Here is a 13847-nt window from a genome sequence, read left to right as displayed (position 1 = left end):
ACTTCAGTTTACAAAACAGACAAAAAGACAAACCAATTTACTCCTTTTTGAATTGATTTTTTTATTTTTTTTTTTATTTTTTTTATTTTTTTTTTAAAGAATCACAATCTTTTATTTCAGCTATAGAGAAATTCAATATAAGGATATGTTGTGTCGCTCACTGCTGTTACAATACAAATCAGTGGAATATATATGATAAACGAATGTGCAATGGTTACTCGTCGTGGTGTCGTCTGTTTCCTCCACAGAGCCTACAGATTTAACCATGTGTAAAACCAGTGTGAACCACAATCAGGAAAACAATTTTGTGCTCATTGTCACTCATTTTTTGTTCCTGAACCCTGGAGCTGTCTTGACCTTTCTGCACGTTCACAGACAATTCTTGCTTTTACTCCTTTTTGCTCTCTATGTACTTGGACAAAACTTCCTCGAACTTGGATCACTGCTTCTCGCACATCTTGAGCTCCTTTTCAAGAGCACCAACTCTCTGCGGTAATTGAGAGGTTTGTTTCTTCTTTTCTTTTAGAGTGATTTCAAGTTCTTTCTGCACAGTAACGGCAGTCTGAGAGTATATCTCCCAGACTGCCGTCCTTTGAGCTCATCTACCCTCTGCAGGAGCTTGTCTCGGCGCTGCTCAGAGAGAGCTTCATGTTTAAACTTTGCTCCACTGTACTGATTTTCCATAGCCTTTAATTTAGCTATGAGATTTGCGTTCTCCATCTTTAGTGTCTCCATGTCATAGAGAAGATGCTCTGCAGATTTAGAAGTGCTCTCCACTTTCATTTGTAACTTTTTATATTCTTTAGAAAACCGAGATTTCTCTTTCTTAACAGCTTCCTCAAGTTCTCTGCGAGCCGCTTTCTCTTCATCGAGATCGTTTTGCATAAGCTCCCTCTCATTTTTGAGAAACTCAACTTCGTCTCGCAGGGTCTGGTTTTCAGAAGACAGGTCCTGATTTTCGGAGGTCAGTCGATTCAGTTTTTGTGTTTTAGCGTGCTCCTGGGAGACAATGGAGTCGTAGCTCCTCTGGAGTGCAGAGTTCTTCTCTTGTTCTTTCTGCACAGTATCTCTCTCAGACTGCCGTCCTTTGAGCTCATCTACCACCTGCAGGAGCTTGTCTCGGCGCTGCTCAGAGAGAGCTTCATGTTTAAACTTTGCTCCACTGTACTGATTTTCCATAGCGTCTAATTTAGCTGTGAGATTTGCGTTCTCCATCTTTAGTGTCTCCATGTCATAGAGAAGATGCTGTGCAGATTTAGAAGTTCTTCTCCTGCAACGTGGAGGCAGTGGAGGCAGCGCTGTCACTTTCATTTCTAACTTTTTATATTCTTTAGAAAACCGAGATTTGTCTTCCTTAACAGGTTCCTCAAGTTCTCTGCGAGCCGCTTTCTCTTCATCGAGATCTTTTTGCATAAGCTCCCTCTCATTTTTGAGAAACTCAACTTCGTCTCGCAGGGTCTGGTTTTCAGAAGACAGGTCCTGATTTCCAGAGTTCTTCTCTTGTTCTTTCTGGACATCTGATGCCCACTTGTTAACGTTTTCCTGCAGCCTTAAAATCATGGTGTCCTTGGCCTCGATATCATCCTGGAGCTTTTGGACTTTGAGGCGCAGAAACTGTATTTCATTGTTTTTTTCTAGGTTTTGTTTCTGCTGCTCAGTGAGACGATCCTCTAGTGCCTTAATATCAGCGGCCTCTGCATTTTCATTTCCATGTTTAAGTGAGGAGATCATCAGATCTTTGTGGAGTTTCTTGATCGTCTTCTTGTCCTCATCACTGTTAGCCATCATTTGACTAATTCTGGTTTTAAGGTCCTCAGTGCTGCTCCGGTATTCTTTCTGTGACTTCTTTAGATCAGCCACTTTTGTCTTCATGCGTTTCAGTTCTTCACGCTCTTTTTTCACAGCTTTTTCAAGACGATCATTTTCCTCTTGCAGCTTTTTAAAGGCTTCATCCTGTTGAGATTTAGCCTCTTTTTCTATTTCTAACTCCTTTTGGAGAGCAAGCTTGTCTTCTTCCAGTTGTTTGAGACAAGTCTGAGTCTTCTTAGACTTTTCAGGACCATCGTACTGTGGAAAGCGAAAACAATTATCGTGTTGTTGAATATGTCAAACAATTTGTACAGAATAGAAATATGTAGCTTTGTTCATAGTTAAATATTTATATTTTTCTAGCATGTTTGTTCAGTTTAAAATAAATTTGCCAAAGCAGGCGGTGGCTGGATGTGAGTAAAAAATTCAAACATTCTCATCAGGGTGTTTTCATTCTCTTAAGACAAGAGAATTGCCTTTAAATAATAAAGCAAAACAACTATTTTCTTAGCATGTGTCTTCAGTTGGTCATTAATGTGTGTGTGTGTGTGTGTGTGTGTACGTTGGGTATTCATATCTTGTGGGGACATCTTATTGACGTAATGCTTTCCCTACCCCCTAACCCTAACCATGAAACACACAAGGATATGTGCGCACATGCAGACACACACACACACACAAACAAACCTCTCCAAAATCATATTCATATCCCATTTCAGAGTTGTCCACTGAAACAGGGTCTTCCTGAAAACCAGCAGCTCCCTCAGATTCCTCTTTGAATTCTTCTTCGAAGTGGTCGTGAGCAGACGAGTCTCCGGCCTCTTTCCTGGGGGCCTCCCAAAAATCACCAGATTTCTCAGACTCTTTGCTTTTTTCTGCTTTGTTTTCAAATTCTGACTTCTCTTTTTCAAATTTGTAGAGATGATCAGATTTCTCCTCTTCCGAATCACTCTCACAGTCTTCTTCAATGTCATCACTCTCACAGTTCTCTTCAATGTCATCTATAATTTCTTCCTCAATTTCATCATCATCGTCTTGGTCAAAAGATTTGCCGCCACCACTCCACTGAAAATTCGTTGTGGAGGAAAAAAGTACGTCTACGCGTTTGCTGCTCATTCTCTTAGATGAAAACGGCTCCTTTGTAATAATTTCCTCTGAATGTCGCTGGGTTAAAAACTTGGCTCTCTGAGCAACACGAACGGTAACTTGTGGTAATGCAGTCAGCGTGTGCCTGTATCTACTATCACATGCAGAATAGAGTTGCAGCAGAACGAGGAGAGAGGCGTCTATTTCGAATAATAATAACACGTTGTCATCACGGGCCAGTGTTGCCATTCTACTCGGCATTCAAACATGTTTACATTCTAAACAGTCGCTCTTTGGAGTCTTGGCTCACCTTTAAAAAAAAACAAAAACCCGTGTCCTCTTAATCCTTGGCTTAATTAAACTTTCCTAAACTACCTTTATCTTATGTATCACAATGCAATTTTATTTTCTAAAAGTAAATTCATATTTCGTCCACACACAAACCATCTTCCACTGTTTAACGAGACCAACTGGACCAGGTTAAAACAGCATGCTGCTTTTATTCTTTTAAACACGCTGACAGCCTCCTGCAGCTCTGACGAACAGAAGCTTTAAGTTATCTTTAAATAATGTTATTTTCACAACAAGATTTTATTTCCATCAGTTTACCTTGTAATCTCTAAATAGAAAGGTTCTATAAATAAGGAATCACCATAGATCAAGTGTGTATAATAAAATAATATACATATGGAAAAAATCAGGTTGAAAATACAGCTGTGGTTTTTGATGAAGTCACTGCTAAAGCTGCATTGAAAGCCTTGTTTCCCTCAGGGATGGTCATGTATCCAACAGTGCAGTGTCCCTACCATCTTCACTATGGCACTCTAGGCATGTGTGTCATTCATGCTAATACAGACCTGAAACATTTGAATGTGACAAATATGCAAAAAAATAAAAGAAATCAGGAAGAGGGGAATATTTTTTCGCAACACTATAAATCGGGTAATAAAGCAGGGTACGCCCTCAAGGTGTGGGGACTTTGGCTGACATTATTGTGCATATATGCATTGTTTAATTCAAAATAAAGTATTGGGACATTTTGTAAATTTCCTTTTGTGTATATATAAAAAGTACACAGTGAATGCTGATTGGATACGTATGTTTTTAAAATTCTGTAGATTTAGACAGAAAATGTTTGGTTTTGTTTGTTTTAGCACAACCAAACTTAACAGCAGCAGTGACGCTCAACTGATCCTCATACGGCTTTAATGCAGTTTTTTATATTAGTGGTTGTCTACCTCAGATTGCTCAATCAGTAACATTTTACTGTAGAGAGATCTGAACATTTTCAGATCAAAAAACACAAGACATCCCTTTGCTTTGCTTTCAAACAGCAGCTTTGAAATTAAACCCTCAGAGTGACACGAGGCTGTTATCCGTCGTGCAGAATCGATAGAAACTGAATGAAAGTGTGAAAGCTTATATTCTCTTTCATCGAGCAAAAGGTAAAAAAAACCTGTCAAATGACTGAATCTCTTTATAACTGTAAAGCAGTTTGTTATAAGGGCTTTCATTTTAATTTACTTATACTAACAAAAGCCAAACTGCAATGTAATCAAAACCTCTTAATGTAATTTTACTTTAATCGTTATGCTGAATGGTGATGGTACAATGCAAGTATTACTATCAGATAAATGTAGTATAGTAGCAAATGGAACATTTCTTATTAGGGCTGTAATAGATTACCAACAGTGAGAATGACAACACGGCATTTCTGATTATGCAGATTTAAAAGACAAATGTGGTTTGGGAAGTCTCGCTTTGAATCCCTAATTTTTGCAGTTTGGAGGCTTCACAGAAATGCTCAAGGAGCTGTTCAGAAATTAAATGAAATTTAAATTCTTGGCAGTTTTACAAGCCTTTTTTTGGCTTTCTAATATGGGAGTCTTTGGGGATTGGCTTCATCTTCTTGTCTTCATTTCTTTGCTTGAAAGTTGTGGCGTGGTCTGTGCTGTCTGCTGTTCCTCAAGTTTACCCTTGTTCATTTGACAAGCCTCAAAATGAGGACTCGTCTGTTTAGTGCGCCTGAAAATAAGAAAAAATAAAATTTTGATATTCGTTGCAGAGTATTGATAAGAGGCTAATACAATATATTACTGTTTTTCCTGCCCTATATCTAATTCATAGTTTTAGACCAATACCTGGTCTTTCATGCCTGCCTACCTACCTTCCTTTCTTTCAGAGCCACTGTAGCTGCAGTCTTGACTGACACGGCGATATAAGCCATGATCCAGAATTGATAGAAAAAGATGAAAGCGTTGCAGAACTTGGCTTTGCACAAGCTAAATCCCCAGGTGACTGTGTTCAAAACAAACTCTGCAGCTGCAGCGAAAAATGAGTCCACATCTGTTACTCCTCATCTGTTTTGCTTCCTTTGTTTTTAGAAATTCATGATCGCCACATACGCTTCTGTTGCTTCAGTTTAATAAGCTTTTTCCTCACTATGTATGCTTTGATGCTGTTGTGTCTGCTCATTTCTTTTGTTCTTTTTTTCTTTTATTCTGCATAAGAAGAAAGTAAAGAAATGAGGGAAGAGTAAGCATGATTAATACAGTGCTATCTACCTACTATAACTCTAATTGTGGCACAGAGTAAGTGCATTGGTAGCTGCTGTTGTCATCACTGTGGGTGGGACAGAATGCAACGCCAGGACGTTTATTTCCCACTTTAGATGCTTTTTATTCAACTTTTTTTTTCTCCATTTTTCAAGCTGTTTTTAATCTATAGTAAGTGAAGGCTATTAAGAAACGTATCCATAGCACAGTAGCACACCGGCTAGCACTGTCACCGCATAGCAAGTAGGCTATGAGTTTAAACCTGCCGTCTAACTGGAGCACTGTCAGACCGTTGGCTGGAACAGTGACCCACAGTCCTGATTGATAAGCAGTTAATAGCTGAAATTAACAGTTGTGGCTTTTGCTTAAAAATGATTCCCGAGTTCTTGGGCTCAGTGAGGGAATCGATTGAGACCTGATGCACCATCGAGCTTCTGAAACACTGGAAGGCCCCTTGAGTATTCCTAATAAAATCACCAGCGGAGAAGACGTTACTCTGAACTGCTCCCTTATTTCCAAATGGCTCACCACAATGGATCCACATGTTTACATTAGACAGCTTTCCTAGGGCAACCCTCCCAGTAGGAGTAGGAGAACATTAGTTTGTGACCAGGGATCTTACACCAGGGATACATAAAGTAGATATGTAAACCTCTGCATCACCTGTGTAGACCCATGCTAAATATGACAAACCTAAGCTAGCACGTTGACTGACCTTAGCATGACTTGATAGAACACATTATGTCTTGATAAGTAAACTTAAAAGGAGATGTCGTGTGAATGGCTACACAGCCTTATCAAGTTTTCTCAAGTTTTCTGGTTTTTGATCATTTGAAACACACGTTATGGAGTAAAATGCTTATAATATCAACATGCTCAGCTCCTTTCCACCTCGGCTCTGCAGCGCTCCTTATGCAAAATATTCTGTCTGAGAACAGATCCTAAACCATCCTCCTCTCTCCTCCCTTCATAGCTTCTTTCCCTGTAGCACAAAAACATTGAGCCAAGATGGATAAATACAGTACGGCACTTTGGCGGTTTCCTTTATGAGGACACAAATAGTTGACTTGCAGTATCATGTTTGCCACTCCAATGTAGGCTGCGCCACGAGCAGTAATCCTTCTGATTTATAATGGCTGCCTGCCTGCCGCCGCCGCCGTCTGCTAATCGGCGTCAGGAATGTTTTACTCCACCGACGGAGATTATTTATCCAGTTTTTGTGTGTACATGTGGATTTCAGCACTTACAAAGCATGTTCTGCACACACTCATCTGTCTGCCCCCAATAATTCAAAAACTGTTCCACCCTCATATTCAGTTACGAAGTGAAAGTCAAAATAGCTGAGGTGTTTTCCTCTTGGCGCCTGGCTGCAGCTGTTTGTTCACTGGTGCCTGGAAAGTCTTTGCCACCAAAATAATCTGGGTTGGAGGCAGAGGGACGGTATGTGGAGTCATCACAGAGCTTTACTAAATATGGACAGAGCTGTCATGGTTTCACACGAGCACCTGCTGAGGCCCGGCTGTGTAGCACAGTGTGCAGACATGAAGAGTGAAGCTGCACAAGAGCAGGTTAAATAAAGTCCATCAGCATGTGGAAGCCACAGCCTGACTGGATGTATGTAAAAAAAAGACAACAATGAAACTACCAGCCTTGTATTTTAAAGTTTCAAGTCCACGCAGGTTATAAAGACACACACCAAAGAGCAGGAGAGCTTTATTAAACGGCAGCAGCAGAGCAACTTCCCATCTCTGCTCGTAACCCAAAATCTTAAAGCCTGCTGGAGGACGCACTGTTCCACTTGAGTCACTCACCTCTTCTCCGGTGTCTTCCTCCTCCACTGCCTCTAATACCCTCTAATTTGTTCCTGTCTTCAGGTAAAAATAACTCAGCTCTGCATCTCCTTAGCCAGCACTTTCCTGCTGTACATGTTTTTCTGAGGGGTCGCAGGAGTATTGTGTTTCCACTGCTGTCAGGAAACAATAGTGGGGACTCTGACTCGCAGCCTCCTCCTTATGGATTGAATGTAAAGCGAGTGGTACAGAAATTTCTTAGTGTACTATTACATTTGTTTGCTGTCACTTTCAAATGGATAGGCATTTAAAAATAAACTTTGCTTGGTGCCAGTAGTACTTTTAGTTACACGTGTAGAAAGTGTCTTTTTTTAAAACAGCCTGAATATGAAAAACAAAACTGATGACAAAGGGATTTAAATTTTCAGTCTTTCTAATGACCTGGAGGGTGTGACTCCTCTGGTTTAAACTAGAAGAATGATTATCTTGAAGTTTTTTAAAATCAAGAGCTGCTGCTGGTCTCCTTCTATATTACTGTGAATTCTCCTGCTGTGTTTGGATTGTTCCCTGGAAGTCCTGTTGTGATCAGTTGCTCCTGATCTTGCTCTTGTGGATCTTTAATGGTGAACGTTTAACTTGAATTTAATTTCAGAGAAATTAAACCTGGAAATAGAGTGGTTGGTATGGGAAGATTGTATTTTGGCTCAGTCACACTAGGGTAAAAATAGGGTGGCAACCTCCTTGGACTTGGAAAAAAGCAGCGGTTGAACCCAGAGCCCAATCGCGACCGACACTACAGCAGGTTCGCCTGGTGGGAGGCAATCGCTCCTTAAATAATCGTGGTCCGTCTCACTGCAATCACTCTCGAACAGAATGGTGAAGGTTTGCAATCTAATTTGGAAACAATGTTTTTATCAACCCGAGCCAGTCTCAACTAATGAGCATAACTCAGTCAGTTAGGTGTATTTTGGTTTTAGTTCTAAATAAAAGCAAGATTGCCAAGTACCAGTGTCATTTTGAAGTTGAATGTCAAGGAATGTCATTGGTTTGAGTAATGAAAACGGGATTTTTGTCACTGTTTCATAGCCTCAGCAGCAGAAAGTGGTGAAAGAGACTCATCAAATTGAAAGCACATACCCTTTTTAGTTGCTGCAGTGTGAGTATTTCTGTTGCTGAATCATTATACCAGAATTTGATGCTTACAGTGTATGTTTTGGATGTGCAGGTTGCCCCGTAACTCAGCCTGATGTTTTTGGTGCTTATGCAAGCCTTAAAAGCTCCTCACAAGGATTTAAAATAATGTTGTAAGAGTGTGTTTGAAGCTGCTGTCTAACATGCCTTTTGCTCTACAAGATATGGATCAAACAGGGATGTTACATCACCCCTTACACTGAAACTGCATCTGGGAAAGACCAACCAAAAATAGAACTGACACTAGAAATTATGCCGGCAAACTAGGGGAAGCCAAACATTGACACCTGTCTGGTTGCCAGGAATAAAGCATTGTTTGCATTGCGCACCTCTTTCAACACTATTGTGTGGATGTTTGAATATCCCAACACCGCTGGATTGGAGGTTGCAGCATGCACTTGAGTCTCAACATGAAATAAAATGCATCAAACAGCAAGCAATATGACACTGAATGGTTCACTTCAGTGTTGCTGATGGTCATGTTTCCTTTTTATATGTTGGAGTTATTTAGAGTGAAATGCCACGGCAGCTGAGAATGTCCAGAATTCATTGACATTTACAGGTAGAGTAAAACATTCATGGAAACCCCAGATTGTGTAACATTGATTTAAGATTCTCTTTACTGCTCAGGAATTGCATGAACATGCTGAAGGAGTGTTGCGTCGACTTGTTGTTTCACCTGACTGAAGCTGAAAGAACAACGATTCCCATTGAGCTGTACCGCTGACAAAACCCATGCATTTTAATGGCTTTCATGATAAGCTGTTCATTATTGCAATATGATGAAAGAGTAGGAGACAATGAGCAGTCCCACTAAGTCTAATATGTACTGTGTTTCTGTCTTATGTTTGTATTTTATGAAGCAAATCACATGGAAATTTTGAGTTAAACTAAAATGAAGGACTTAAAACAACTGAGAAATATATAGAAGAGACATAAATATTCTTTTGTTCCTCTGTCTGCTCTTCCTTCAGTTCATAAAACCTTCATTTAAGCTTTGTTCAAGCAGCTTCTTCACTAATCCTTCAAATTAAGGGAAACTTGAAGCAGTAACTTTACCAATAAAGGACGCCTGTGTTTTAGCATTTCTGCACATAAATTATGAGAACATAAAGGCGATTTTAAAATATTAATTGAATGGCTGTCTGCTTGTGATGAATAGTTTGTCTTTATGTAAGCATGAACTCACCAGTTTGTATAAAATAGGGAAAAGTAGTGCTGTCTATTAGAGAGATCCTGGGAAAAGAGCTGTTTTTTGCTACAGTTAATGGTAACTAGTTCCTTGAAAAGTAAAATGTGTGTTTTATGAAAATTCTTCCATCAGTTCTTAGAGGAATCTTTTCTCATTCTCTAGGGATCCAAAGCCTGAAAAAGCCTTAAATGCTCATTTAAACTCGTGTTTCCGTGCCTAAAATCTTGAGTTAATGCGAGGATGTTCCTGGCTCTACCCTCCAAGTTGGTTCGAACCTTTCTCTGTGGGTAGGATGGATATTGTGACCCTTCTGTAGTCTAAACGTGATTGAAGACAGTTTAGTTGAATCCAAGGTTTTATATCCTCTGTGCAGTTTAATAAAGTCTCCTCACTCTTCTCCTGGCCGATTCAACCTCTGGACGCGGTGCCACGATCGATTTGCAATTGACAAGTTTCTGAGGAAAACTAATTGGATGAGATAACCTTTAGAGTCAGAGGTGATTGGACCGACACAGACACTCAATTTCCTGCACACGTGTCAATCTTGTCTGCTGTAGTGTAAAGATTTATCTGTTTGTCCAGAAGCGCTGAGGGTTACTCATCCTTTCTTTCACACATGCTGAAGTTTGAGTAAATACATGTGTAGGTACTCAGGTTGAGTTTACTGCAGGTCAGTATAAGGTCTGTGAAAAAACCAAACAGGGATTTGTACGTGGTTGTGGAAATAAATAAGTTCTTGTCCTTTTTCTTGCCAGCAGCATCGGTGATCTTAGTCTGTTGGTTCAGGTCCAGACCAAGACCATCAAAGATTTAACTCATATCCATATCATAGAATGATGTTTGGTAATGAAGCCTTTTTTCCCCTCACATTTCGGATGCCCTAGTAGCAACAATTTCTGACAAAGCGTCCTCTCTTAAACGTCTTTTTCTGATGTATGTTAGACCTACAGCCTACAGTGATGCATGTCAGGAGGCTGGTGGAGCGATGAGAGGCACAATCAAACAACCTTGAAGTAGAAAACAGTGACTTATCTGTTGTTGATCAGTTAGTTAGACACTAAAGTGCCGAAGGCCAAAACGATCAGGTTTCGCCTACCAATGGTTGATGTCCATCTTTCAACCTTGGTTACTACAGATGCAATGACAGCAGCAGCAAAACTGCAGATAAGGAATTGTAATTACTCAGGTTGGTACTCTTACCAAGATCCTCTTTTAGAATATTAACTTGTCTTCATCGCCTCCTTTAATATCTCAAATCAGTAACCATCAACTTCTCCTAAACTTGATTCACGCCCAAATAACCCCAAATCCGTAGTGACATAAGGGCCTGTAACGGTACAGAAAATACAGGCCAGCACGGCAGTCATGCTTCATCCTCATTGTAATTGCAGCTGTCATATCCATTTCACGATGTCTTCTGCCAAATAATTACCCAGCGCTGTGCTCACTCGGGTTAGAAAACGTGCACGGCAGAATACTTCTTGGCTCCCGTTTCTCAGCCAAATCATTCAACACAGCACAGCCTGTTGGCTGGATTCCCTCCGTAAACACCTTTGTAGACGATCATCTGAGATCGAAGCTGCAGAGCTCCTACATTTCACAGTCTGCTCTCAGAGACAGAGAAAACTTCACCTTTATTCAGCCTGCGGGGAGAATAAAACAAACTCTTCACAGCTTCTATGTCATCACACGCAAATAAATCAATGCGTGTTATACCTTTATACTGACAGGTAGATATCTGCACACAGCAGTGTGTTAAATTAAGTGCAGCACAATTCCTATGTTTGCCTTCTTGGTGGTATAATTGTGCTGCTAAGCGAACTGATAGAGAATAATTAAGTTATCATGCTTGTTGAAATTGGGAAATATTTCGCTGCAGTGTTGCAGGAAATCAAATCAAATCAAATCACTTTTTATTGTCACATCACATGTGCAGGCACACTGGCACAGCACATGCGAGTGAAATTCTTGTGTGCGAGCCCCACAAGCAACAGAGATGTGCAAACACAACAACACAAACGAGCAAAATACAAGAATGGCCAACCTGAAACTAATAAATATATGTACAATATATAATAGTGTATGCATTTCTGGATGTGTATACTAAATATTTTCCTACGTGTGTGTGTGTGTGTGTGTGTGTGTGTGTGTGTGTGTGTGTGTGTGTATACACATTTTTACAAATTAAATAGTAAAAAAATAAAATAAAATAATAATAATAATAATAAAATAGATAAAATATACAGAGTTGAATATGTGCAAAAGCCATGATACTGCATACATTTATCTGAATTTCACTTGAAAGCAGTCCAGGTTTAGATCTTTGCATATGCAAATGATTCCCACTTAGAAAGAAAATAAGTTGGAGTGCTTAGTCCACTGATTCAAAGCAGATTCAAAGTTATGATGAGGTAAAAACTAACTATGGTAAATATGAGTAAAATAGAAGAAGCAGAAGGTGAAAGAAGACAACAGCAAATTGCAAAAAAAAAAAAAAGTTTGGAAAATGAAAGACTGAAAAAGACTTCGAACACATGATGTCATCACCGAGCTTTCAGGAGAAGATGTGAGGTTGGAACACTTGAACCATCTAAAGGAGTTTATATTTTATGAAGCAAGTTTTTCCAAAAGACTACAAAATCAGTAGAAACAGTCCTGGAAGATCACCTGGGGGGTAACTATCGATTGCTCCTCTTCCTGAGGGAACATCCTGATAGCGCATCTGAAAAGATTTTACATATGTACTTTATCCAAACGACATTTTCTAGGTAGCTCTGTGAATCCGTGTCTTTCACCCCTCGTGGAAGATAAAATGAGATGAGATGAGAAGATGATATCAGATGAGATGAACTTTATTGATCCCCGAGGGGAAGCTCTGTAATTACAGCGGCGAGGTGTAGAGGGATATGTTGAAGAGGGAAGTGAAGGTGAAAAATGTTTCTGATAATACAGGCTGTTGCTAAAATAATATCAATACATAGCATCAATATGCAGTTTAAAGAGAATTAAAAAATCAGCTCAAAATACATCCTTTAATAATTATCTATTTGTAAAAATTGCCAGTTTCAAGAGAAAGAAGACAAATCATTAGAAATGGAGTAATTAACTGTTTCAAAGAAGTGTTTCGAAAGATTTTTTTAAATCAGCTGAGTCATAAAACATAACCAAATGATTTTCTGACATCTTCACACTCATTTGATTCTGTCCTACTGGAAAATGACTTTGCGCTTTCTCCGGTTTTATATAAAGAGGACATTATCTTGCTCCATTTGCCAGATTTTCATTCTCTTGCATGATTCTGCTGGTTCGGTTGGACTAGCGGTGCCTGTGGTGTAGTGGAGAGGAGGCTGAGAACTTGATGGAGCGGTGAAAGTAACTGCAGCAACTGAGGCAAATATTCCTGCAGCAAATGCATGAATTACTCATTAATTTGGTTTTTTTATTTGCAGCATAAGGTAACTAGATGTGATGGTAGACTTTATGGTAGTTATATCTTAGATGGTGAAAGCCAAATAAACCCTAAAACGAAATTCAGCTCAGTCAGATCTGGAGCTGCCTTGGAAGCATTGAATTATGGAGGAAGACTTGGGAATCTGTAATTTGAGTGAGGATGAAGAGGCAATTTATGCTTCATTTTCTCTCTTTTGCATTCTAGGAACTCAGACGATTTCTGAAACAGTTATTTAATAACTAATATTCTCAGTATAACCAAAACAAACTCAGCTGGTGATCCATCTACTTGCTTTTAGTCAAAGTCCAAACTGAAGCTTGTGGAGTCTGATGGCATGTGACCACAGCGGCAGCGAGGGGTCGCCCTGCTTCCTCTGCTGGCCTCTTGATGGGCGAGTCAGTGACAGTGAATAGATGAGTGATCGGTGATCTTCCTCTCCAGCCTTCCAAGCCCACGGAAACACAGAGGTTCACGTGATTGGACGAAGGCACATCTCATGAGCTTTCTGCTGTTGGATTTGAAATCAAGAGCAACATGCTACCTCAGTTGCAACCGCTCCCATATGTTATGAAAACATTTCAGTGATGTGTGTTTTTAAAAATGTCAGAGATAAGTCTCAATAAGCCTTTCAGTTGCTGAATATAGGGGGGAAGCAAGATACCTCAATTCGCCTAAATCTTCATGCATATCATTGAAAAGGTCACACTTCCAGAATGCGTTCCTAGTTTGGTGACACAGATAATGAAGAGGAAACATGGAAGTGATCGACGTTG

The 13847-nt window shown here is 39.7% G+C and overlaps 2 protein-coding genes across 3 annotated transcripts in view; one reads left to right on the top strand and one right to left on the bottom strand.

Moving 5' to 3' along the window:
* fras1 (Fraser extracellular matrix complex subunit 1) overlaps positions 1-13847 on the top strand; it is a 294299-nt gene that overhangs the window by 62107 nt on the left and 218345 nt on the right. The window lies entirely within an intron of this gene.
* On the bottom strand, positions 110-3342 carry LOC147318018 (uncharacterized). The gene is made up of 2 exons (XM_086315446.1): positions 2497-3342; positions 110-2067 (listed from the first exon to the last, which is right to left on the bottom strand). Exons 1-2 carry the CDS (start codon positions 3154-3156, stop codon positions 523-525), a joined length of 2205 nt encoding a protein of 734 aa, XP_086171572.1. The 5' UTR covers positions 3157-3342; the 3' UTR covers positions 110-522.

This window comes from Aulonocara sp. 'chitande type north' Nkhata Bay, linkage group LG12 (assembly GCF_057382095.1).
Source record: "Aulonocara sp. 'chitande type north' Nkhata Bay isolate Kocher_YH1m ecotype deep benthic linkage group LG12, A_spYH_male_GT1.1, whole genome shotgun sequence".
Lineage (NCBI taxonomy): Eukaryota > Metazoa > Chordata > Actinopteri > Cichliformes > Cichlidae > Aulonocara > Aulonocara sp. 'chitande type north' Nkhata Bay.
The sequence above is the reverse complement of the archived record's forward strand: the minus strand, read 5'-3'. Positions and strand labels throughout refer to the sequence as shown.